Source organism: Pristiophorus japonicus, chromosome 17 (genome assembly GCF_044704955.1).
Source record: "Pristiophorus japonicus isolate sPriJap1 chromosome 17, sPriJap1.hap1, whole genome shotgun sequence".
Classification (NCBI taxonomy): domain Eukaryota; kingdom Metazoa; phylum Chordata; class Chondrichthyes; family Pristiophoridae; genus Pristiophorus; species Pristiophorus japonicus.
The window spans coordinates 103,097,874-103,124,101 of record NC_091993.1 but is presented as its reverse complement, the minus strand read 5'-3'; the positions used below and the strand labels follow the sequence as shown (position 1 = coordinate 103,124,101).

At 42.6% G+C, this 26,228-nt stretch overlaps 2 protein-coding genes across 6 annotated transcripts in view; one reads left to right on the top strand and one right to left on the bottom strand.

Moving 5' to 3' along the window:
* LOC139228249 (proline/serine-rich coiled-coil protein 1-like) overlaps positions 1-15,591 on the bottom strand; it is a 41,556-nt gene extending 25,965 nt beyond the window's left edge. For 2 of the 4 annotated variants that reach the window (XM_070859426.1, XM_070859429.1), the window contains exons 1-3: positions 14,555-14,666; positions 13,102-13,172; positions 2,933-2,990 (exon numbers count right to left, since the gene is read on the bottom strand). In XM_070859426.1, coding sequence (XP_070715527.1) covers positions 2,933-2,990; positions 13,102-13,123 — 80 coding nt within the window. In that variant the 5' untranslated portion in view covers positions 13,124-13,172; positions 14,555-14,666. Of the gene's footprint in view, positions 1-2,932; positions 2,991-13,101; positions 13,173-14,554; positions 14,667-15,390 lie in introns of those variants that run through there. The other 2 variants (XM_070859427.1, XM_070859428.1) reach the window with 2 other exon arrangements.
* Positions 15,592-15,710: 119 nt separating this feature from the next.
* On the top strand, positions 15,711-25,090 carry ppil1 (peptidylprolyl isomerase (cyclophilin)-like 1). 2 transcript variants are annotated; one of them, XM_070858971.1, is made up of 4 exons: positions 15,711-15,785; positions 18,295-18,449; positions 21,085-21,153; positions 24,114-25,090. In XM_070858971.1, the coding sequence occupies exons 2-4, from the start codon at positions 18,296-18,298 to the stop codon at positions 24,338-24,340; spliced, it is 450 nt and encodes a 149-aa protein (XP_070715072.1). In that variant the 5' UTR covers positions 15,711-15,785; position 18,295; the 3' UTR covers positions 24,341-25,090. The 2 variants fall into 2 exon arrangements, with proteins under 2 accessions (XP_070715072.1, XP_070715071.1); XM_070858970.1 differs by having other exon boundaries at positions 15,716-16,071.
* Positions 25,091-26,228: the final 1,138 nt, after the last annotated feature.

Here is a 26,228-nt window from a genome sequence, read left to right as displayed (position 1 = left end):
AAACTAGAAGATTGGGAAAATTTTAAACGACAGCAAAGAATGACTAAGAAAGCAATAAAGAAAGGAAAGATAGATTACGAAAGTACATTTGCGCAAAACAAAAAAAACAGATAGTAAAAGCTTTTACCGATATACAAAACGGAAAAAAGTGACTAAAGTAAATGTTGGTCCCTGAGAAGATGAGGAGGGAGATTTAATAATGGGAAATGTGGAAATGGCTGAGATCGTAAACAATTATTTTGCTTTGGTCTTCACAGTGGAAGACACAAAAACCAGGCCAAAAATTGCTGGTCACAGGAATGTGGGAAGGGAGGACCTTGAGATAATCACTATCACTAGGGGGGTAGTGCTGGACAGGCTAATGGGACTCAAGGTAGACAAGTCCCCTGGTCCTGATGAAATGCATCCCAGGGTATTAAAAGAGATGGCGGAAGTTATAGCAGATGCATTCGTTATAATCTACCAAAATTCTCTGGACTCTGGGGAGGTACCAGCGGATTGGAAAACAGCTAATGTAACACCTCTGTTTAAAAAAGGGGGTAGACAAAAGGCAGGTAACTATAGGCAAGTTAGTTTAACATCTGTAGTGGGGAAAATGCTTGAAGCTATCATTAAGGAAGAAATAGCGGGACATCTCGATAGGAATAGTGCAATCAAGCAGACGCAACATGGATTCATGAAGGGAAAATCATGTTTAACTAACTTACTGGAATTCTTGGAGGATATAACGAGCATGGTGGATAGAGGTGTACCGATAGATGTGGTGTATTTAGATTTCCAAAAGGCATTCGATAAGGTGCCACACAAAAGGTTACTGCAGAAGATAAAGGTACGCGGAGTCAGAGGAAATGTATTAGCATGGATAGAGAATTGGCTGGCTAACAGAAAGCAGAGTCGGGATAAATGGGTCCCTTTCGGGTTGGAAATCGGTGGTTAGTGGTGTGCCACAGGGATCGGTACTGGGACCACAACTGTTTACAATATACATCGATGACCTGAAAGAGGAGACAAAGTGTAGTATAACAAAATTTGCAGATGACACAAAGATTAGTGGGAAAACGGGTTGTGTAGAGGACACAGAGAGGCTGCAAAGAGATTTAGATAGGTTAAGCGAATGGGCTAAGGTTTGGCAGATGGAATACAATGTCGGAAAATGTGAGGTCATCCACCTTGGGAAAAAAAAAAACAGTAAAAGGGAATATTATTTGAATGGGGAGAAATTACAACATGCTGCGGTGCAGAGGGACCTGGGAGTCCTTGTGCATGAATCCCAAAAAGTTAGTTTGCAGGTGCAGCAGGTAATTAGGAAGGCGAATGGAATGTTGGCCTTCATTGCGAGAGGGATAGAGTAAAAAAGCAGGGAGGTTCTTCTGCAACTGTACAGGGTATTGGTGAGGCCGCACCTGGAGTACTGTGTGCAGTTTTGGTCACCTTAAGGAAGGATATACTAGCTTTGAAGGGGGTACAGAGACGATTCACTAGGCTGATTCCGGAGATGAGGGGGATACCTTATGATGCCAGACACGAGACTCCCAAAGCGCTCTACTCGGAACTCCTTCATGGAAAACGAGCCAAGGGTGGGCAGCGGAGTCCACCCTTGGCTCGTCCTTGTGACACACTCAAAGCCTGCCTGATAAAGTGCGACATCCCCATGGTCACCTGGGAGTCCCTGGCCAAAGACCGCCCTAAACGGAGAAAGTGCATCCGGGAGGGTGCTGAGTGCTGTGAGTCTCATCGCTGAGTGCATGCAGAAAACAAGCGCAGGCAGCGGAAGGAACGCACGGCAAACCTGTCCCACCCTCCCTTACCCTCAATGACTGTCTGTCCCACCTGTGGCAGGGACTGTGGTTCTCGTATTGGACTGTTCAGTCACCCAAGGACTCATTCTAAGAGTAGAAACAAGTCTTCCTTGATTCCGAGGGACTGCCTATGATGATGATGATGAACGGAGTAGAAAGAAAAAAATCGCAAGTACTAAAAATCTAAAAGATACTGGAAAGGCACAGTAATTAGGCCGTGGCTGAAAGGAGAGAATACATGTTAATGGTTCAGATGTGCAATTTCAAAGGAAAGACATCTGAAATATTAACTTGTTTTTTCCTTTTACATTAGCAAACCGACTTGTACAAATATTAACCATTTTTTCTCTGCACATTTAATCACAGTGTTCCCTTTAAGGTGGCCTACAATTGGCCTCAGTGCGAAATCCAATAGAAAAAAAGTAAGAGTCCCATTCCGGATTGGCATCCAGCGACCCCTGCTGGAAAATGAATGCATGTGAATGTTAGACGACGATCAGGTTCATCTGTGATGCTCAGTGCAGTTAATCGCCTACCCACACTCATTGTCTGAGTATACACTTGATGACTAGCCACTTTTTTCAGGGGACTGGTGCTTTTGAAGTGCATCACAGAACAATTCAGTTTACGCAACGAAGGAAAAGTAGGAGGAGATAGAGGGAAAAATATAAGCAGTCCTGCAATGGCATCGCTCAGAGTCAGATGAGTAAGATGCGGGGAAAGTGCGACACTTACAGAAAGTGCAAGCTAGAGACGAGACTTGCATCTCCAAAATGTAAAAAAAAACTTGACGGAATAGGAATTTTCATGTGTACGTGTGCTCTGATTTTCAATTAGACAGGAAAGTCTAGTCACACCTGCCATTTACATAATGAGCAAAAGTGTTCCTTTCCCACTGAAAATAAATTATAGGTGGAAATATACAGATAGTGTACATCAGACCAACAAGTATTTTCACAACAAATGTGGCTTGGGCTCCACAATGCTTGGTTCAGATGCTGGCAATTTGCACTTGGTCCCAAAACTTACTCTGCTACTAACAGGCAAAACTCCCGAAACGATAATATGCTTGAAAACAAGAAATTCCATGCCTCTTTAACAAAGGTACACTTACTTGACAAAGCCCACCTTACCTTTCTGCTGGAAAACCAGTTTCAAAATCAAATGTTTCTTCAGTTATAAAATTAACATCTGGCAGGGAAAAAAAACTGTTTCATTATTTTTTTAAGTTTCAAAAATTACCCACAATAACTTAAAGACAATGCAGTTTCAGAATTTACATGACAGTATACACATTTCAAGAAGTAATTAATTACATGAGGCATTTTGACATTTCATTGTGAAAAAGCAATAAACAACTAGGTTAATACACTGGAGCAGGTTTGCAATTATATACCTTGGACATCTTTAGGATCTCACAAAGCAGTTTGCAACCAAGGTTTAAAGTGTAGTCGCTGCTGTTATGTAGCCAATCTATACACCCGAATTGTACACAGCAAGGTTCCAGAAACAGCAAATGAATGATCTGACCAGTTATTGGTGGGAAGAGTTGAAGGGAGGAATGTTGGCACCTGGAGAATTCCCTGTTTTTCCAATAATGTCGGAGAATGTTTTCTGTTTACTTGAGTAGGCAGACAGGCCCTCAGTTTAATGTCTCATCAAAAGACAGCACCTTTGACAATTCAGCGCTCCCTTAATACATAGAAACATAGAAAATAGTTGCAGGAGTAGGCCATTCGGCCCTTCGAGCCTGCACCACCATTCAATAAGATCATGGCTGATCATTCCTTCAGTACCCCTTTCCTGCTTTCTCTCCATACCCCTTGATCCCCTTAACCGTGAGTGCTATATCTAACTCCCTCTTGAATATATCCAATGAACTGGCATCAACAACTCTCCGTGGTAGGGAATTCCACAGGTCAACAACTCTGAGTGAAGAAGTTTCTCCTCATCTCAGTCCTAAGTGTCCTATCCCTTATCCTAAGACTGTGTCCCCTGGTTCTGGACTTCTTCAACATGGGGAACATTCTACCCGCATCTAACCTGTCCCGTCTCGTCAGAATCTTATGTTTCTATGAGATTACCTCTCATCCTTCTAAACTCCAAAGTATAAAGGCCCAGTTGATCCAGTCTCTCCTCATATGTCAGTCAAGCCATCCCGGGAATCAGTCTGGTGAACCTTCGCTGCACTCCCTCAATAGCAAGAACGTCCTTCCTCAGACTAGGAGACCAAAACTGAACACAATATTCCAGGTGAGGCCTCACTAAGGCCCTGTACAACTGCAGCAAGACCTCCCTGCTCCGATATTCAAATCCCCTAGCTATGAAGGCCAACATAACATTTGCCTTCTTTGCAGCCTGCTGTACCTGCGTGCCCACTTTCAGTGACTGATGAACCATGACACCCAGGTCTCGTTGCACCTCCCCTTTTTCTAGTCTGCCGCCATTCAGATAATATTCTGCCTTCGTGTTTTTGCCCCCAAAATGGATAACCTCACATTTATCCACATTATACTGCATCTGCCATGTATTTGCCCACTCACCTAATCTGCCCAAGTCACCCTGCAGTCTCTTAGCGTTCTCCTCACAGCTCACACCGTCACTCAGTTTAGTGTCATCCGCAAACTTGGAGATATTACACTCTATTCCTTCATCCAAATCGTTGATATATATTGTAAAGAGCTAGGGTCCCAGCACTGAGCCCTGCGGCACCCCACTAGTAACTGCCTGCCATTCTGAAAAGGACCCGTTTATCCCGTTTCTCTGCTTCCTGTCTGCCAACCAGTTCTCTATCCACGTCAGTACATTACCCCCAATACCATGCGCTTTGATTTTGTACACCAATCTCTTGTGCGGGACCTTATCAAAAGCCTTTTGAAAGTCCAAATACACCACATCCACTGGTTCTCCCTTGTCCACTCTATTAGTTACATCCTCAAAAAATTCCAGAAGATTCGTCAAGCATGATTTCCCTTTCATAAATCCATGCTGACTTGGTCCGATCCTGTCACTGCTTTCCAAATGGGCTGCTATTTCATCCTTAATGATTGATTCCAACATTTTCCCCACTATTGATGTCAGGCTAACCGGTCTATAATTACCCGCTTTCTCTCTCCCTTCTTTTTTAAAAAGTGGCGTTACATTAGCTACCCTCCAGTCCATAGGAACTGATCCAGGGTCGATAGATTGTTGGAAAATGATCACCAATGCATCCACTATTTCTAGGGTCACTTCCTTAAGTACTCTGGGATGTAGACCGTCAGGACCCGGGGATTTATCGGCCTTTAATCCCATCAATTTGCCCAACACAATTTCCCGCCTAATAAGGATATCTTTCAGTTCCTCATTCTCACTAGACCCACTGTCCCCTAGTACATTTGAAAGGTTATTTGTGTCTTCCTTTGTGAAGACAGAACCGAAGTATTGGTTCAATTGGTCTGCCATTTCTTTGTTCCCCATTATAAATTCACCTGAATCCGACTGCAAGGGACCTACGTTTGTCTTTACTAATCTTTTTTTCTTCACATATTTATAGAAGCTTTTGCAGTCAGCCATTGAATGGCGGTGCAGGCTCGAAGGGCCGAATGGCCAACTCCTGCACCTATTTTCTATGTTTCTATTCCGTGCAAGATTCCTCTCGTACTCTATTTTCTCCTTCTTAATTAAACCCTTAGTCCTCCTCTGTTGAATTCTAAATTTCTCCCAGTCCTCAGGTTTGTTGCTTTTTCTAGCCAATTTATATGCCTCTTCCTTGGTTTTAACACTATTCTTAATTTCCCTTGTTAGCCATGGTTGAGCCACCTTCCCAGTTTTATTTTTACTCCAGACGGGATGTACAATTGCTGAAGTTCATCCATGTGATCTTTAAATGTTTGCCATTGCTTATCCACCATCAACCCTTTAAGTATCCTCTGCCAGTCTATTCTAGCCAATTCACACCTCATACCGTCGAAGTTACCTTTCCTTAAGTTCAGGATCCTAGTTTCCGAATTAACTTTGTCACTCTCCATCTTAATAAGGAATTCTACCATATTATGGTCACTTTTCCCCAAAGGGCCTCGCACAACAAGATTGCTAATTAGTCCCTTCTCATTACACATCACCCAGTCTAGGATGGCCAGTTCCCTGGTTGGTTCCTCGACATATTGGTCTAGAAAACCATCCCTAATACACTCCAGAAAATCCTCCTCTACCGCATTGCTACCAGGTAGCTTAGCCCAATCTATATGTTGATTAAAGTCACCCATGCTTACTGCTGTACCTTTATTGCACACATCCCTTATTTCTTGTTTGATGCTGTCCCCAACCTCACTACTACTATTTGGTGGTCTATACACAACTCCCACTAGCGTTTTCTGCCCTTTGGAATTCTGCAGCTCCACCCAGATCGATTCCACATCATCCAGGCTAATGTCCTTCCTTACAATTGCATTGATTCCCTCTTTAACCAGCAACGCCACCCTGCCTCCTTTTCCTTTCTGTCTAGCCTTCCTAAATGAATACCCTTGGATGTTGAGTTCCCAGCCTTGGTCACCCTGGAGCCATGTCTCCGTGATGCCAATCACATCGTATCCGTTAACTGCTATCTGCGCAGTTAATTCATCCACCTTATTCCGAATACTCCTCGTATTGAGGCACAGAACCTTCAGGCTTGTCTTTTTAACACACTTTGCCCCTTTTGAATCTTGCTGTAATGTGGCCCTTTTTGCTTTTTGCCTTGGGTTTCTCTGCCCTCCACTTTTACTATTCTCCTTTCTATATTTTGCTTCTGTCTCCTTATTTCCCTGTCTCCCTGCATAGGTTCCCATCCCCCTGCCGTATTAGTTTAACTCCTCCCCAACAGCACTAGCAAACACTCCCCCTACGACATTGGTTCCAATCCTGCCCAGGTGCAGACCGCCGGTTTGTACTGGTCCCTCCTCCCCCAGAACCGGTTCCAAAGTCCCAGGAATTTGAATCCCTCCCTTCTGCACCATTTCTCAAGCCATCGGAGCTATCTTGCGATTCCTACTCTGACTAGCACGTGGCACTGGTAGCAATCCTAAGATTACTACTTTTGAGGTCCTACTTTTTAATTTAACTCCTAGCTCCCTAAATTTGTCTCGTAAGACCTCATCCCGTTTTTTATCTATATCGTTGGTACCTATATGCATCACGACAACTGGCTGTTCACCCTCCGTTTTCAGAATGTCCTGCACCCTTGCACCAGGGAGGCAACATACCATCCTGGAGTCTCTGTTGCGGCCGCAGAAACGCCTATCTATTCTCCTTACAATTGAATCTCCATCACTATAGCTCTCCCACTCTTTTTCCTGCCCTCCTGTGCAGCAGAGCCAGCCACGGTGCCATGAACTTGGCTGCTGCTACTCTCCCCTGATGAGTCATCACCCTCAACAGTACCAAAGCGGTGTATCTGTTTTGCAGGAGGATGACCACAGGGGACCTCTGCACTACCTTCCCTGCACTGCTCTTCCTGTTGGTCTTCCATTCCCTATCGGGCTGAGGACCCTTTACCTGTGGTAAGACCAACTCACTAAACGTGCTATTCAGGAAGGTATGGGGTGCTGCCTTCTTGAACCACTGCAGTCCATGTGGTGAAGATATTCCCACAACACTGTTAGGTAGGGAATCCATAGGTTCTTGAGTGCACTTTGAATGATTCCATGGAGCGCATCAGGGTTAAATTGCTTAAATACCTTCAAGGCGTTAGAAACTCCAAAGTCCTAAAATTCACTATTGCTACATTGGACGCACAGTTGTTTATCTGTTGTCACCCGGTACTCTTAAACCCAACAAAGAATGTAAAGGGAGCCTATTATCAGGAGCTAAGACTTGCTAGTTTAATTTCATGATAATTCATTATTATGAGCACACCAGACTTTCAAATTATAAATGGCGTTGGAGTTGCAAAGAACAAAATACATGATTGTTTGCATTGACTGTATTTCCATAATTTCTGCCATCAAATAGAAAATATTGATGTTAGTGTATTAAATGGCCAGACATCTACCAAACCCACCATTATTTAGTTCCACAACATGCGAATCCAAACAAGACAAACTGCTGGAGATTGGAAATCTCGAGTGCCTCAGTAAAATCATTGCTTTTTGTGATATACATCAATGATCTAAACTTGAATATAGGGCATATGATTAAGAATTTTTCAGATGATACTAAAATCAGCTGTGTGGTTGATAATGAAGAAGAAAGCTGTAGACTGCAGGAAGACATCAATCAACTGATCAGGTGGGCAGAACAGTGGCAAATGGAATTTAATCCGGAGAAGTGTGAAGTACAGGTGTGACGTCCGAAATCCAGAAACGTCGGAACCGAGGCCCTTCCGGATTTCAGAACATCTTTGCCTGGGCCAAGGAAGGTAGGTGGTAAGTAAGGAGAGGTCGGTCGGTCGGGCCGAGGGGGAGGGGGAGGGGGAGGGAAGGAGGGCAGAGACCAGGGAGTCCAGATTTCTGAACATTTTCCGGACAATCATGCCACGGATCGGCCCTGAACTCCGGATTTTGGATATATTGAACCTGTAATGCATTTGGGGAGGACTAACATGGAAAGGGAATACATATTAAATGGTAGGACATAGTGTAGAGGAACAGAGGGAACTTGGAGTGCATGTCCACAGATCCTTGAAGGTAGGCCAGGTAGATAAGGTGGTTAAGAAGGCATACAGAATGCTTGCCTTTCTTAGCAGAGGCATAGAATACAAGAGCGGCGGGGGGGGGGGGGGGGGGGGGTGGCGGTTATGCTGTATAAAACACTAGTTAGGCCACAGCTAGAGTACTGCATGCAGTTCTGGTCACCGCATTACAGGAAGGATGGGATTGCACTGGAGAGGGTACAGAGGAGATTTATGAGGATGTGGCCAGGAGTGGAGAATCTTAGCTATGAGGACAGATTGGATAGGCTGGGTTTGTTTTCCTTGGAATAGAGGAGGCCGAGAGGAGACCTCATATAGATATAGTGGATAGAAAGGGCCTATTTCCCTTAGTAGAGGGGTCAACAACCAGCAGGCATAAATTTAAAGTAATTGGTAGAAGGTTTAGAGGGGATTTGAGGGGAAATTTCTTCACGCAGAGGGTTGTGGGGGTCTGGAACTCATTGACTGAAAGGATGGTAGAGGCAGAAACCCTCACCACATTTTAAAAATACTTGGATGTGCATTTGAAGTGCTGTAACCTGCAGGGCTACAGACCTAGAGCTGGAAAAAAAGTGTGTTTAGGCTGTATATCCTCTTGTTGGCCGGCACGGACACAATGGGCCAAAATGACCTCCTTCCGTGCTGTAAACTTCTATGATTCTATGATCTAAGATAAAGGATGCTAGTTATGAGCTCTGCAGCGGGTGGCACTGCTGTGGGCTCTGGAATACCCACATTGTCTGCTTTTATAAAGTTAGTAAACTAAATGAGGTATCAAAGACAATAGAATTTAAAAAATGTAATTATACATAGCAGCTTTGTCATTTAGTCAAGCTTAATGCCCTCAAATTTCCCCAAGTTAAATAAAACAGCCCCCACAATTCACACAGCACCTTTAACATAGAAGAACATCCTCTGGCATATTACAAAAATGGACGGCGAGACAAAGAAGGGGAGATTAGGAGGAGTGACCAAAGGCTCGGTCAAAGTGGTGGGCTTTAAGGAGAGCCAAAAAGAAAGAGGGGGAAATGGAGAGGCAAAGCAATTTAGGGAGGATATTCCAGAAGGTGAGGTTCAGACTGCTGCCAATGGTGGTGCAAAAGGCATAGAAACATAGAAAAATAGTTGCAGGAGTAGGCCATTTGGCCCTTCAAGCCTGCACCGCTATTCAATAAGATCATGGCTGATCATTCCTTCATTTTCCCTTTCCTGCTTTCTCTCCATACCTCTTGATCCCCTTAACCGTAAGAGCCATATCTAACCCCCTCTTGAATATATCCAGTGAACTTGCATCAACAACTCTCTGCGGCAGGGAATTCCACAGGTTAACAACTCTCTGAGTGAAGACGTTTCTCCTCATTTCAGTCCTAAATGGCCTACTCCTTATCCTAAGACTATGTCCCCTGGTTCTGGACTTCCCCAACATCGGGAACATTCTTCCCGCATCTAACCTGTCCAGTCCCGTCAGAATCTTATATGTTTCTATGAGATCCCCTCTCATCCTTCTAATCTCCAGTGAATAAAGGCCCAGTTGATCCAGTCTCTCCTCATATGGCAGCCCAGCCATCCCTGAAATCAGTCTGGTGAACTTTCGCTGCACTCCCTCAATAGCAAGAACGTCCTTCCCCAGACGAGGAGACCAAAACTGAACACAATATTCCAGGTGAGGCCTCACTAAGGCCCTGTACAACTGCAGCAAGACCTCCCTGTTCCTATATTCAAATCCTCTAGCTATGAAGGCCAACATACCATTTGCCTTCTTTACCGCCTGCTGTACCTGCGTGCCCACTTTCAGTGATTGATAAACCAAGACACCAAGGTCTCGTTGCAACTCCCCTTTTCCTAGTCTGCTGCCTTTCAGATAATATTCTGCCTTCGTGTTTTTGCCCCCAAAATGGATAACCTCACATTTATCCACATTATACTGCATCTGCCATGCATTTGTCCACTCACCTAACCTGTCCAAGTCACCCTGCAGCCTCTTAGCGTCCTCCTCACCATCACCCAGTTTTGTGTCATCTGCAAACTTGGAGATATTACACTCTATTCCTTCATCCAAATCGTTGATGTATATTGTAAAGAGCTAGGGTCGCAGCACTGAGTCCTGCGACACTCCACTAGTCACTGCCTGCCATTCTGAAAATAACCCGTTTATCCCGACTCTCTGCTTCCCGTGTGCCAACCAGTTCCCTATCCACGTCAGTATATTACCCCCAATACCATGTGCTTTGATTTTGCACAACAATCACTTGTGCGGGACCTTGCCAATAGCCTTCTGAAAGTCCAAATACACCACATCCACTGGTTATCCCTTATCCACTCTGCTAGTTACATCCTCAAAAAATTCCAGAAGATTCGTCAAGCATGATTTCCCTTTCATAAATCCATGCTGACTTGATCCGATCCTGCCACCGCTTTCCAAATGTGCTGCTATTTCGTCTTTCATGATCGATTCCAACATGTTCCCCACTACTGATGTCAAGCTAACCGGTCTATAATTACCCATTTTCTCTCTCCCTCCTTTTTTAAAAAGTGGTGTTACATTAGCTACCCTCCAGTCCATGGGAACTGAATCAGTGTCGATAGACTGTTGGAAAATGATCACCAATGCATCCACTATTTCTAGGGCCACTTCCTTGAGTACTCTGGGATGCAGACTATCAGGCCCCGGGGATTTATCGGCCTTCAATCCCATCAATTTTCCTAACACAATTTCCCGCCTAATAAGGATATCCTTCAGTTCCTCCTTCTCACTAGACCCACTGTCCCCTAGTACCTTCGCAAGGTTATTTGTATCTTCCTTCGTGAAGACAGAACCGAAGTATTGGTTCAATTGGTCTGCCATTTATTTGTTTCCCATTATAATTTCACATGAATCCGACTGCAAGTCTTCACTAATCTTTTTCTCTTCACATATTTATTGAAGCTTTTGCAGTCAGTTTTTATATTCCCTGCAAGCTTCCTCTCGTACTCTATTTTCCCCCTCTTAATTAAACCCTTAGTCCTCCTCTGTTGAATTCTAAATTTCTCCCAGTCCTCAGGTTTGTTGCTTTTTCTAGCCAATTTATATGCCTCTTCCTTAGCTTTAACACTATCCTTAATTTCCTTTGTTAGCCATGGTTGAGCCACCTTCGTTTTATTTTTACTCCAGGCAAGGATGTACATTTGCTGAAGTTCATCCATGTGATCTTTAAATGTTTGCCATTGCTTATCCACCGTCAACCCTTTTAGTATCGTTTGCCAGTCTATTCTAGCCAATTCACGTCTCATACCGTCGAAGTTACCTTTCCTTAAGTTCAGGACCCTAGTTTCCATGTTAACTTTGTCACTCTCCATCTTAATAAGGAATTCTACCATATTATGGTCATTTTTCCCCAAGGGGCCTCGCACAACAAGATTGCTAATTAGTCCCTTCTCATTACACAATACCCAGTCTAGGATGGCCAGCTCCCTGGTTGGTTCCTCGACATATTGGTCTAGAAAAGCATCCCTAATACACTCCAGGAAATCCTCCTCCACCGCATTGCTACCAGTTAGCTTAGCCCAATGTGTAGATTAAAGTTGCCCATGATTACTGCTGTACCTTTATTGCACACATCCCTTATTTCTTGTTTGATGCTGTTCCCAACCTCACTACTACTATTTGGTGGTCTATACAGAACACCCACTAGCGTTTTCTGCCCTTTGGAATTCCGCAGTTCCACCCATACCGATTCCACATCATCCAGGCTAATGTCCTTCCTTACAATTGCATCGATTGCATTTTTAACCAGCAACGCCACCCCGTCTCCTGTTCCTCTCTGTCTATCCTTCCTAAATGCTGAATACCCTTGGATGTTGAGTTCCCAGCCTTGGTCCCCCTGGAGCCATGTCTCCGTGATGCCAATCACATCGTATTCGTTAACGCCTATCTATTCCCCTTACAATTGAATCCCCTATCACTATCGCTCTCCCACTCTTTTTCCTGCTCTCCTGTGCAGCAGAGCCAGCCATGGTGCCATGAACTTGGCTGCTGCTGCTCCCCCCTGATGAGTCATCCTCCTCAACAGTACTCAAAGCGGTGTATCTGTTTTGCAGGGGGATGACCGCAGGGGATCCCTGCACTATCTTCCTTGCACTGCTCTTCCTGTTGGTCTTCCAATGAGAGAGGGAGCACACAAAAGACCAGAGTCATAAGAACTGTGAGTTTATGGGCCATCATTGAGGTGGAGGAGGTTACATAGATAGGTTGGGGAGATGCCACGAAGGGATTTAAACAGAAGGATGAACATTTTTAATTTGAGTTGTGTCGTGGGGTGCAGGGGTACCAAGAGCCAATGTATGTCAGCATGAATAGGGTTGATGGGCATGTGGGAATTGGTGCGAGATAGTATACAGGCAGTAGAGTCTTGGATAAGCCGAAGTTTATGTAGGGTGGAGAATGGGAGGGCAGCCAGGAGAGCATTGGAATAGTTGAATCAATCAGGTGACAAAGGTTTTGATGAGGACTTCAGTGGCAGATGGGCGAGGCACAAAAGGAGGTGGAAGTAAGTGGCCTTTGTAACGAACAGTATAAAGAATCGGAAACTCAGCTCAGAATTGAATAGGAAGCTTCAATTGCAAACAGTCTGGTTCAGCCCGCGGCAGTAAATATGCATCAAATGTTGCAGTTACCGTCATCAGTTGTCAGATTCATTCTGGTCTTCAAACAGGGAGTTTCCAGTTAGCTCAATAAATTCTTTAATCTGATAAAGAAATAAATCTATTAAGTTAATGCAAGTAAAACAACCTCTATTGACTGACTTAAAGCTTTTGAGCAACTTATTCCATAAATCACTGTAATACTACTGTTTTTTCATGGATTTGTTTTCTAAACAGGTGTCACTTCAAACATTAAGTATTTTACAGAAGTGAGAAAATATAGAATAGGCTTTTTTCATTCTATTTGATTCATTTTTTGGTGCCTCTCACTGCCCCATATTTCCCCAAGTGTGGAAGCTGTGTGTGCTCATCAAATCTACACCAAGCCAGTGCAGTTCAAAGTTGTAGTCAATCTACTATTTCTGCATCTGAAGTGTCAATGTAACTCTAGTCAGGTCTGACTCCACAGCACAGCAGTGACAGCTTCATACCATAAATCACATTTTCAAGCCACGGTATAGCTGATTTCTCAGAGTTCAGGTATCACTTCAAAAACATGCCTTTAATTCATTCGCGCATGAAGATAAGATAGGCACAAGTTTAAGGACTGCAAAATGGCTTCAAAATCATTCAAATTTTAAATGTGAGAGATAGTATAACTTAGGTTAAAGCAACCCCTGCACATTCAGACAAACTGGTTTAACGTTGCAATATGCACAATCGGTTCACCACAAAACTATCTAGGATCAGAAAGTCGGACTCCCAGGCGTCCAAGACTGACGCCGTTCTAAGTTTTAGTGACATAGTTCAAAAGGACTCTTCAGAATGATGTAAAGTAGGACTATTACTACATTCATCCACTAATACTAAATGTCAGGCGATCAGAAGGGGCTTCATTATATCCTGAATAACAATGTGGTGCCATGATTGCAGCAAAGGTAGTTTAGTGTGGATATACATTGTAGAAATTTTCTAGATCGCCCATTTCAAACCATAAAAAGGGGAAATACTGCAGATACTGGAAATCTGAAATAGAAACAGCAGGCTAGGCAGCCTCAGTGGAGGGGGAAACGCAGGATTAATGTTTCGATGAGTTTACGCCAGTGTTCCAGCTTGTTTCTCCATAGAAAACTGTCTGATCCACTGAGTGTTTGCAATGTCTTTTTGGGGGGTCCATTTCAAGCCATGATATCCGGTGCTGTCAAAGACAGGAGGATAGCAGAGCCGTGTAACCAGGGTCTGTGGTGAGACACCGAGCCCGCCCAGTTGTACACCGGAGCTCTGTGGCTTCAGCTGCAGTTACAATGTGCTGAGCAATTTTAGATGTATCGCAACACAGACAGTGGCGGCCTAACTCAGGAAGCTTCAGACCTGGCCAAGGGCCTCAGACGGAAGGCTAGCCGTCGTTCCCTTTGCAAATGAGCAGCAGCAGCAGCTTTGATTTCATAGTGAAGTCCCCAGATACAAGACAGCAATTTAAACTCACAGCATGCGGTGGAACTCCAGACTGGTCCAAAGACCCTGGCCGGCTTCTCGATTTCAAAGCAAGTATTTCCCTACCGTCTCAAATCTTTGTGTTTATTTTCTTTCTCTGGTCATGCCCACAGAAAGGGGGCGGGCCATGTTCAAACTGCGTGACCAGAAAGTGCTCCTCAGATTGGTTGCATTCTGCAACAGTAACAAGCTTTTAGTTTCTAAAATGATTGATATTTTTCACACATCAGGGGTGCTCAATTTTTTGCTTCTGCGCCCCCCCCCCTCTGTACAGACCCCCTGTAAAACAACACACGCATTTATTTCTGTATAAAAATGAGTTATGCAATTAAATGTTATATTTATTCTATTTATTATGAAACATTAAATCTACAATGAGAAAGGATTACAAAAGCTGAGAATGTGTTCGTTTCTGCATTTTCAGCATGTAATACCAACATACCAACCAGGGATGAACATAAATGCCAGCCTCGCCCACATCCCAAAAATCAAAATATATTAAAAATAGGCCAAGCGTCACCCAAGTGGTTTGTAAAGCATGCAAATGGGCGGACATATCTATGGAATTATCTGCTCCAGAGAGCTATGGAGGCTGGGTCATTGAATATATTTAAGGCAGAGATAGACAGATTTTTGAGCGATAAGGGAATAAAGGATTATGGGGAGCGGGCAGGGAAGTGGAGCCGAGTCCATGATCAGATCAGTCATGATCTTATTGAATGGCAGAGCAGGCTCAAAGGGCCAAATTGCCTACTCCTGTTCCTATTTCTTATATTCTTATATCATCAGATACCCTAGGTGGGGGGAAAGATAAAAAGAAAAACTTGCATTTATACAAGCGCCTTTCACGACCACCAGATGCCCCAAAGCGCTTTACAGCCACACAAGTACTTTTTACGTGTTTTCACTGTTGTCATGCAGAAAATGCAGCAGCCAGGTGAGCTGCTGGCACTGTCTCCAGGTGAGTTGCTAGGGACAATGCTCTCGCGCTCTGTGTCCACTGTCCCCCTGTACCGCCGCGAGCTGCCTTGCAACGGCTCGCCTCTTTCAAACCTCGCGCTGCTGTCGACGGCTTCCAATCGCCGCCCGCTTTCCAGTGACCTCACTGCCGCATGCGCACTGTGATGGGGGGCTGTGCCGAAATGGGCGCCGCCATATTTGGTATGGGCAAGAAGAAGAAAAAAAACCCACAATTTGCCTAGACATCGGCAAACCCCTGGAAGGCATGACATAAATGTTATATTTATAAGAATTGATTACTTAAAAAAAAGAGCAATCATTCAAAAATGAAGATAATGCTGCGTATATCAATGGCTTTTGCTGCCAGCTGAGCAGGCCTTTACTGTGGGGGTTGGTGCGCCGGCCGGCCAGTGTTGGTGGTGACACCGAGGCCTGTGTGGCCTCACTCACTGCCGGAGCCCCGAGCGAGCGAGCGAGCGACAGCGTACCGAGAATGTCGGGGATTCCTCCGGACGCCTGGCAACCGCAGATTGTGACCCTGGAAACGACGTAAGGCCGGGACGGGGAATTGGCTAACTGGAAGCTGCCGGGGCTGAGCCAGGGCCGGCACATGGCCTCCTGCTCCTGCCCCCTCGGATCACTTTCCCTTGTGCAATGTGATTTATAGATCATGCACGGTTTTGGATGACTGCAGGATTGTTTTTAATACATTTCAAAAGTCCTTCATTAACTATAAAACACTTTGAGACGTTCGGTGGTCGTGAAAGGGCGCCATATAAATGCACATTTTTATTTTGTTAAGCATAGTTTCTTCCTCTTGCTGCAGCCAACTTTATCTTGTGAAATGTGATTTATAGATCAAGCACAGTTTTGGGTGACTGCAGAATTGTAATGTATTAGCATGGATAGAGAATTGGCTGGCGAACAGAAAGCAGAGAGTCGGGATAAATGGGTCCTTTTCCGGTTGGAAATCAGTGGTTAGTGGTGTGCCACAGGGATCAGTGCTGGGACCATAACTGTTTACAATATACATAGATGACCTAGAGGAGGGGACAGAGTGTAGTGCAACAAAATTTGCAGATGACATTAAGATTAGTGGGAAAGCGGGTTGTGTAGAGGACTCGGAGAGGCTACAAGGAGATTTGGATAGGTTAAGCGAATGGGCTAAGGTTTGGCAGATGGAATACAATGTTGGAAAGTGTGAGGTCATCCACCTTGGGGGAAAAAAACAGTAAAAGGGAATATTATTTGAATGGGGAGAAATTACAACATGCTGTGGTGCAGAGGAACCTGGGGGTCCTTGTGCATGAAACTCTTTTAGGATCCTTGTGCATGAAACCCAAAAGGTTAGTTTGTAGGTGCAGCAGGTAATCAGGAAGGCAAATGGAATGTTGGCCTTCATTGCGAGAGGGATGGAGTACAAAAGCAGGGAGGTGTTGCTGCAACTGTATAAGGTATTGGTAAGGCCGCACCTGGAGTACTGCGTGCAGTTTTGGTCACCTTACTTAAGGAAGGATATACTAGCTTTGGAAGGGGTACAGAGACGATTCACTAGGCTGATTCGAGAAATGAGGGGGTTAACTTATGATGATGGATTGAGTAGACTGGGTCTTTACTCCTTGGAGATCAGAAGGATGAGGGGTGATCTCATAGAAACATTCAAAATTATGAAAGGGATAGACAAGATAGAGGCAGAGAGGTTGTTTCCATTGGTGGGGGAGACTAGAACTAGGGGGCACAGCCTCAAAATACGGAGGAGCCAATTTAAAACCGAGTTGAGAAAGAATTTCTTCTCCCAGAGGGTTGTGAATCTGTGGAATTCTCTGCCCAAGGAAGCAGTTGAGGCTGGCTCATTGAATGTTTTCAAGTCAAAGATAGATAGATTTTTAAGCAATAAGGGAATTAAGGGTTACGGGGAGAGGGCGGGTAAGTGGAGCTGAGTCCACGACCAGATCAGCCATGATCTTATTGAATGGCGGAGCAGGCTCGAGGGGCTAGATGGCCTACTCCTGTTCCTAATTCTTATGTTCTTATGTTCTTAAAGGGCAGTTCTCGCCAATCTCACTTGTTTGTGAGGAGCTTTTTTTTTAATAAACATCGTTTGGCCAGAAACTTTTGATTATTTGACCAGTAGTGATGATCACTGTGCTTCATTTCCTAATGTTGAGCCCAAAAATCTAAAACGTTTGAGGGGGAGTGGGGGGGGGGGGAAGTACAACACAACGTTTTTCACTTGCTACATTTAGTCAGCAACAAAATAGAAAAATACTTTAGAGCTAAAAAGAAAGTGCTTTTTATACATCCATTTTCATTTATTATTTGCAAATTTCAGTCATACAAACTCTTCCTGGTCAGAGACATCAGTCTGAGAGCTTCCTGTTCTTGATTTAATACAAAATTACATCGATATGAATGCAGTGCTTGGTGACAACATGAAAAGTGGCCAACACGATGCAGTACCCTCCGAATAATGGGCTTTGCCACTAATTTCCAAGAGTTGTTTGCCTCGAGTTGCACTTGCACCCTGTACATTTTGATTCAAGCAAAGAGATACTTAATTCTGCATTGTAAATGAATTTCTGTTAAATATAAATACATTTTCATGTAGTGGATTTCTTTTCACAAGAAAATGGATTGATCTTGCATAAACCAGTTTGTTTGGGGGTTTATGATCATGTGAGACAAAAGTCTCTGGTTGAATGCAGTTGGAATTAGATTAATAAGCTGTTCTTGTAGCTGCTTATTAAAACAACTTTAAACATTTTACAACAGTATGGGAAACATATTATTGGAGTTGTATTGGAAGCATGCACCAAAAACCTGCAGGAACTTCGCTGAGCTGGCTCGAAGGGGTTATTTCAATGGTACAAAGTTCCATCGAGTCATCAGTGGTTTTGTGATTCAAGGAGGCGATCCAACTGGAACAGGTAAGAATCTGGAAATCTAGAAGAGTGATGCAAGGATTTATTTTTTGAGACTTTTGGTGCTCGGCAAAGCAAGAGACATTTGTGCTGGAGAATGAAGCATGATTTCCCATTTCAGGTTTGAGGCTGCTGTTTCTCATGCCAGCAATCTTTGTGTCTTATCTGAGGGAGATTCCCAATTAGTGCCAGATTGGGATTGCTTTGTGCTATGCACCCTGCCCACTAGGAACTGGGGGTCCTTGGATAAGAAACACAAAAAGATAGCCTGCAGGTACAGCAAATAATTAGGAAGGCAAATGGAATGTTGGCCTTTATTGCAAGGGGGATGGAGTATAAAAGTAGGGAAGTCTAGCTATAACTGTACAGGGCGTTGGTGAGACCACACCTGGAGTACTGAGTACAGTTTTGGTCTCCATTGGAGGCAGTTCAGAGAGGTTCACGAGGTTGATTCCTGAGATGAATATTATGAAGAAAGGTTGAGCAGGTTGGGCCTATACTCATTGGAGTTTAGAAGAATGAGAGGTGATCTTACTGAAACATGTAAGATTCTGAGGGGGCTTGACAGGGTAGATGCTGAGAGGATGTTTCCCCTTGTGGGGGAAATCTAGAACGAGGGGGCACAGTTTCAGAATAAGGGGTCGCCCATTTAAAACTGAGATGAGGAATTTATTTTCTCAGAGGGTCATGAATCTTTGGAATTCTCTACCTCAGAGAGCTGTGGAGGCTGCGTCATTCAATATATTTAAGATGGAGATAGACAGATTTTGAACCATAACGAGTCAAGGGAGCGTGCAAGGAAGTGGAGTTGAGGCCAAGATCAGATCAGCCATGATCTTATTGAATGACGGTGCAGGCTTGAGGGGCCAAATGGCCTACTCCTGCTCCTATTTCTTATGTTCTTATGAGTGGAATCTGCCCAATGCCATTTCGGATGGGATTTTTAAAATCCCAATGATTGATGATAGATTCAACCCAGGTCCAACTAAATGGGCAGTGTTGCAGATCGAAAGAGAAAATATGCAAAAAAAAAAATGGTCATCATGCCATGTTCCTCAAGAGCAAACTGAAGCACCTCTTCTTGCCCCATTCCTTATTTAGCACAAGCATTGCAAACTGTAATTCCAACCATGTTCTCACTCTGTTCTCTGTTGACCTGAAAGATGAAAGTATTTGCATGCTGGCCCCATTCTGTATTGCACTTAAATAATTACTGAAGCAAAGATAAGTAGGAAATACTGGGATGTATAATAAATATATACAATTTAAAAAAAAAAGGGTCGAGGAATAAAACCTTTTCATACATTTTTCTGCTGGCACAAACAGCCCAGTAAAACACTTTCTCTTAGGCTTTTGGACAAATTGCCTCAAAAAACATTTTATAACAGAAAACGGGATCTCACTTTGAATTTGTAATTGAACAGAAAACTTACTAGTAACCACAATACATAAACATGTTATTGAGATAATATTTTCCATATTATTACTCCAGGCTGTGCATTAACCTATTGTGCTACGCAGCCTCCTGTTCAAGGACTAAAAAATTGCTGTTCTGGTTTGTTGAGTGGTCAGTCTTAATTGGTGTTGCTGACAATAGAATTGTCAACATTGTGTTTGTACCATAAATAATTGGTGATTAACCTGAATACGAGTGGCACTCTTGCTCACCATTTTCAGTCTGAATGAGCTGAGCAAGTGGTTACTGCGTGTTCCCATCTGTTTTGAGCCTGTTCAATAAGCTTTGCGAAGGCCAATAACAATTCTGATGGGCTTACTATTGATCTGAGGGAGTTGGAACCAATCCTTTTTAGAAATTTGCTGGAGAAAATCAAATCAAAATCCTGTTGATTTTAAGGTCTGGAAGGACAATGGTGAAATTGGAATTAACAATACAATTGTTTACAGAAAGGGGAGAAAAACTAAATAAATGCATTGAATTTGAAATTGCTTTTGAACAGAGATCTGTTTATTTGTTGTGTATATGTACAATAACTATAGTACAGATAGTACAATTCACATTGCAAGGGATGGTGTACCATCAGACTCTGCATTTGGAGCTCCCAGCAATGCATCTATCATTTTTAAGCACAGTATGTAAACTTTTCCATTTCAGGATGGCTGAGGATAAATCAAAGTTGTAATTGCAAGCTGTGTGTGTGTGTGGGTGGAAGTTTGGAAATTGGTAGTTATTCAAATTCCATTTATACATTCATCTGATAAATACAGTTTAAGTCTCCTGTAGAATCTCTCATGTTCCATTTTGATTTGGCAGCTCATTACAGAAGGACATTATTAGATGCTCCTCAAAGCATAGAATCATAGAATCATAGAATCATAGACACAGCACAGAAGGAGGCCATTCGTCCTATCGTGCCTGTGTCGGTTCTTTGAAAGAACCATCCAATTTATCCCACTCCCCTGCTCTTTCCCTATAGCAATGCACATTTTTTTCCTTCAAATATTTATATAATTCAAAATTATCCAATATTTGTAACCTGTTTTAAATTGTGATATTTGTATTTGTGCTGCAGTTAAGAGATTGTGATTTTTTTTGTTTTGTTTTGATAAGCTAACTTTTTAAGAAACTGACTGTCCTAAGATGTTTCCAATCATCACAAACTGTTACTGCTTGCTTATACAGGCAGAGGAGGAGCATCTATTTATGGAAAGCAGTTTGAAGATGAATTGCACAAAGATTTAAAATTCACAGGTAAAGGCCCTGCATGTTTTGAGCTTTCAATAAAGATTTTGTCTTTGTTTAGAAAATATTACAGTAAGATAAATAATGCTAGGTTTTCTGACTGACTATTGTATAAATACCCAGTATAAAGTTAACACATTATATATCAAATATTTTGTGTTATGTTAATTCCAGGGTTTGGAGGAAAGAATAATAGGGGTTTCATGATGTTTTAAGATTTGTCTCTGTTAGTATTGCCCTAAATGGCACAGTGGTGGTTGCAAACCCTTTTGTTTATATTACTGTTTCCCTCCAAATTTTTTTTGAAACTCATTGCATTGCAAGTAAAAGCAAGAAACGGACAAAATGAATATTTAGATGGAAGAATGTTGTGTGAACCATACTTGCAATACATTCTGCTGCTTATTAATTTGTGTCCATTTAACTTCAACTATGCTTTATTTATCAACACATAATGGGGCAATTTTATCAGTTTAGAATCACTCTTAATTATATCAACAACAACAACGTGTATTTATATAGAACCTTTAACGTAGTGAAACATCCCAAGGCGTTTCACAGGAGTATTATGAGATTAAAAATTTGACACCGAGCCACATAAGTAGAATCTAGCGCAAGTAACTAAAAGCATGGTCAAAGAGGTAGGTTTTATGTTAATTATTGTATGATAGCAGTGCGACTTTAGAAATTGTTATAAAGCTAAATAGAGTGTAAATAGCGACTATCCAACAGGAATTAACCAATTTTGAATCAATGCATAATTAAACAATGAATGTAGTGCTTATTATTTGGAATTACATAATATTTTGTGTTGAGAAATGTTCATATGCAGTATGATTACCGTTTTTAGCTTTTACATTTTAGAAGCACTCAGTATGATGCTATTGTGTCAAATTTATTTGTTTTGTCTTCTAACACTGCTGTGAAGCGCCTTGGGACGTTTTACTACGTTAAAGGTGCTATATAAATAAAAGTTGTTGTGGTTTGAATTTTGGACAATAAGATTGGAATATGTCGGAAAAGGTTACTAGGGCATTCTGACTTTTCCATCTCTGACCTCAAATTCAAAAGGAAGTCATCAGTCAAATAAAAACCTAACTAATCTCAAAGTCTGTATATATTTGAAAACTGCATTAGATTTCCTCTAGAGCCTATTACCAAGGAGACAACAACAGATCTTTAGCTAGACTCCCTTTACACAATAAGTTTTAACGTGACAACTACCAAACTAATGGCCCGGATTTTGAGGTCAGTGGTGAACGAACAGCGCCAGCGTTCATTGCACTTAGCCACAGACTTTCTATGGGCTTTTTCACTGGAACTCGTGACTATTAGAAATCCATCTCAGCACTGCACCTTCTACAGGGGATCTGGGACCTGTGTGAACCGGTAAAGCAACAGTGTATCTCCACAACCAATCAGATTGAAAAATCGTTAATGAGCAGTGCAGAGTCTGAACCAGGAAGTGTAAGCTAGAATATTTAATTCGATGCCAAATCATTTACAGAAAGCAAAGTAAAGAGGAAGAAAGAAAAATGGGATAAGAGAGAGATAAGAAACGGAAAGAAAAAGTTTTTTAAATCTCCCAACAATAATTAAAATCTGAAGGAATAGGATTCCACACTTGTAAAAGTTAATTTTCAGTGCCAGAGAGATTGATTGATAGTAATTAAGATTTACCATGTTAATTTTACTTACACTGGAACGGATAAGCCCCAACTTTCTCTGGTGAGTTTAGTGGGTATCACAGCAACTTCACACCGTTCCATATATTTCATTGGCGAGTATCTCAGTGAGATACCGGTGTAGCGCAGCTTCTGGAGGAGCGGTGCAACTTCCTGATTTCTGCATTAAACTGTGCCTGATTTCTGCATTTATGTGCAATCACCGGATGTTGCTGTCCGATTTATTCTTTAATAATGGTGATTGCCGATAGCCTCACCGTTATTCTTACCACAAAATTCAGGTAATTGTTAAATTAAAATATATGGTGTAGAATTTCCTTCTGTAACTTCGGAAGATTGGCAGAAACTCTAGAAAAACAATGGAGATGGCCATTTATGCCATTTCTCCGAAGTTTCCACCAAAGTTACGATGGGATATCGGAAGAACCATGCGAAAATTCTATCCCACTTTTTTTTTCTACATTGCTATCTACATACAATTGTTTGTTTATTGGACTTGTAAAATAAATTACCAAGAAAGTTAGTGAAGTGGGTTCAAGAAGGAATTGGATGCATTTCTTGATAGATTGAAGGATATGGAAAGGCTTTTCAGTGGGTAGATCTATCGAGGAGGGACAAGCTTGTTGGCCCAATGGCCCTTACTTGCTCTTGAAAACTATTTTGTGTTCTAATAATTTTAATAGTTGTTAGTAGGGAAAAAAAATTCTCATTTTTGATACAAAATGCAGCAATGTTTGGTATATTTGATAGCAGAGATGGTAAACATTTAGACTCAGCTGGGATTTGTCCGGAATGAATCTCCGCAATTAAATGTCTGCTAAGGGACATAAATAATGTTGGTGTCATTTGCTTGGGTTATAGATGATTCAGAAATCTGCAGCTCGATAACATTGAGCCATTCTGCTTGCATATTTTTAACATGCTAATTATTATTTTCCTGGTTAGAAAAGCAATAATTATATCACTAGGTAATGCCATAATTACTACATGTAGTGCTAGTAGTATCATGCAGGACCAGAGTCTGACAATGAAGATAGCCAGTATTTTGGTATGCATTGATCAGACTTGGTCTAGTTTTACTTTTCAGTGAACGGTGCTAAACCACCTTTCCTTTCAAGTGGAATAGCTGTTGCCAGTAAACATAATAGAAATACACAAGTAATGAAAACAAATGTTTCTCTTTAATAAAAGATTTTATTTTGCATAACCATAAACTAAAAATCAACCATCTACATAACAGAACTTCGATCATAACCAATTTTACTATATCTACCCTTTTCACAGGTGCAGGGATCCTTGCCATGGCAAATGCGGGCCCAGATACGAATGGCAGCCAGTTCTTTGTAACTTTGGGACCCACACCACTGCTGGATGGCAAGCACACAATCTTTGGTCGAGTGTGCCAAGGGTTGTCGGTAGCTAAACGCATTGAAATAGTGGAGACCAATCGTGAAGACCGACCTACAGATGATGTAATAATTCTGAAAGCTGCTGTAAATGGAGTGAATTAAGGCTGTAATCCTGTAATAACAGTATTCATGTAATGATTCCGACTAAGTCCTGGGTGGTGGTGTTTGTTTTTAAATAACCTTCCTGTATACAAATTTTGTGACTTTGTAATGGTGGTATCATTCATAAACCAGTGCCCCAGCACGCGATTTCACCATGACGTTTAAATTCATTTCCTTGCTATCGGTAACCGCCCCAAGCTATTTCTTACTGGTGCCTTGTGCTACATGTCCGCCCACAGCTCGTAAAATAATACGTGAAAATGTCAAATTAAGCACGAGTTTCAAAAAACAACTTGTGTAATTATAACAAAGGAATAATTTTAATGTTTTTATATAAATAAAATACATGTATAAAAATGTCACGGGGAGGATATACAGAATCCAGGGAACAGCATGGTTTCAATCTTACCATAGTGGTCTTAAAACCTAACAGAAAACCAAATACATCACCTTACTGCAAGCGCTGGGACCCTTCACCCTTTTTGCTGGAAGAACATAATGGAGAATGAAAATAGAAGACCATTTAGTTTCTTTAACTGATATTGAAATATACTGCTATGCCTATTCTGTTCCAACGTATGTGTCTTAAGAGATTGTACATATTTTATTTTCACTGCACTGAGTGAGAAAGGGAAGTTCTGCTTAAGTCACATCTTTAATTTCCTAATTTGAATAAATTGTTCTCGTACTGTTTAAATATTGGGACATAATGGTGGCTGGTGCAGAAAATAAAATTTAGTTTACATTGGTGCAGTAGGGGTTGTTCTTAAGATGTATTCTGGTGGCAGAGTACATGGAGCTTTTCTGTGCAACTGCTGATTACTATATTTGACTTTGTCATGCTGATGCTAAAAATGAAAACAAATAGCAGATTTTGATAATGACAAAAAATTAAATGGGAGAAGAGGAAAAATGCGAAACCACCTGACATCTGCAGTTGCAACTATTTGCTAACTGGTTTGTAGGGGTTTCTTTTTGCCGAGTAATCTGCCAGTCTTGCTCTTCCCAGCCTTTTCCTACCTCATCTGTGTGCTCAAATCTTTTTATTGTCAAGCCCTGTCCTAATTTTTGCAGCTTGGCCTTAGCACCAGGCTTCCCCACTCCTCGATTCAACATCTGCGCTCTACTGGACAGTTGCCAGAAGTTGGTGACTTTTCCTCTCTTTAGCATCAGCACACGTACTGCTATCCTAGTTGACAGCAGCTAACTCAACATAGCCTGGAAATTGAACGTAAGTGGGCTGAAATTGCCCTTTTCCTTAAGGCCTGCTAATACTGGAAAGTGGCGGCCACGTTGCGGATTGCAATGGCCGCCGACTTTGCGTGTAATGGCTGCCATTATCAAAACTCCGCTCCTGCGGTATCCCGACGGTGACCCGCTCCCCCACCCTACCGCTCCACTGCTGCCGATCCATGCTAAGTGCGTCATCACAATGTGCACCGCCGATGGTCCACCGAGAAAATCTTCCTCCCACGGGGTGGTGCCAAAACCTTTTTTCCGACGGTGCACTGAGGCTGTGGCCTTCTGAAATGGTGGTGGGGTTCCCATTAAAGGGGAGTGCGTACCGCCACCATGTTTTTTTTGTCGGCCGACTGCCATGTTGGGCTGACAATTATGCCCCCGCTGGGCAGCCTGGCACCCCCCTCTTGGGTGCCAGGCCACGGGCCCAACCAAAACCCTCCATGGTGGTCCCGTGGACCGAACTTTTAAAATCGCGCAGGCTCCCCCTTTAAGTGAAGGGGAGAGCCGTGGTGATGCGGCGCCGTGATTATGTCATGATGACTGACAGCGGCGGTCACTCCCCACCCTCCCAACTTCCGCTCCTCAAGTGTACTCACCGCCCCACTTCCTCCCCCATTATGAGTGACTTCCGGTCCACCGGAGAAAA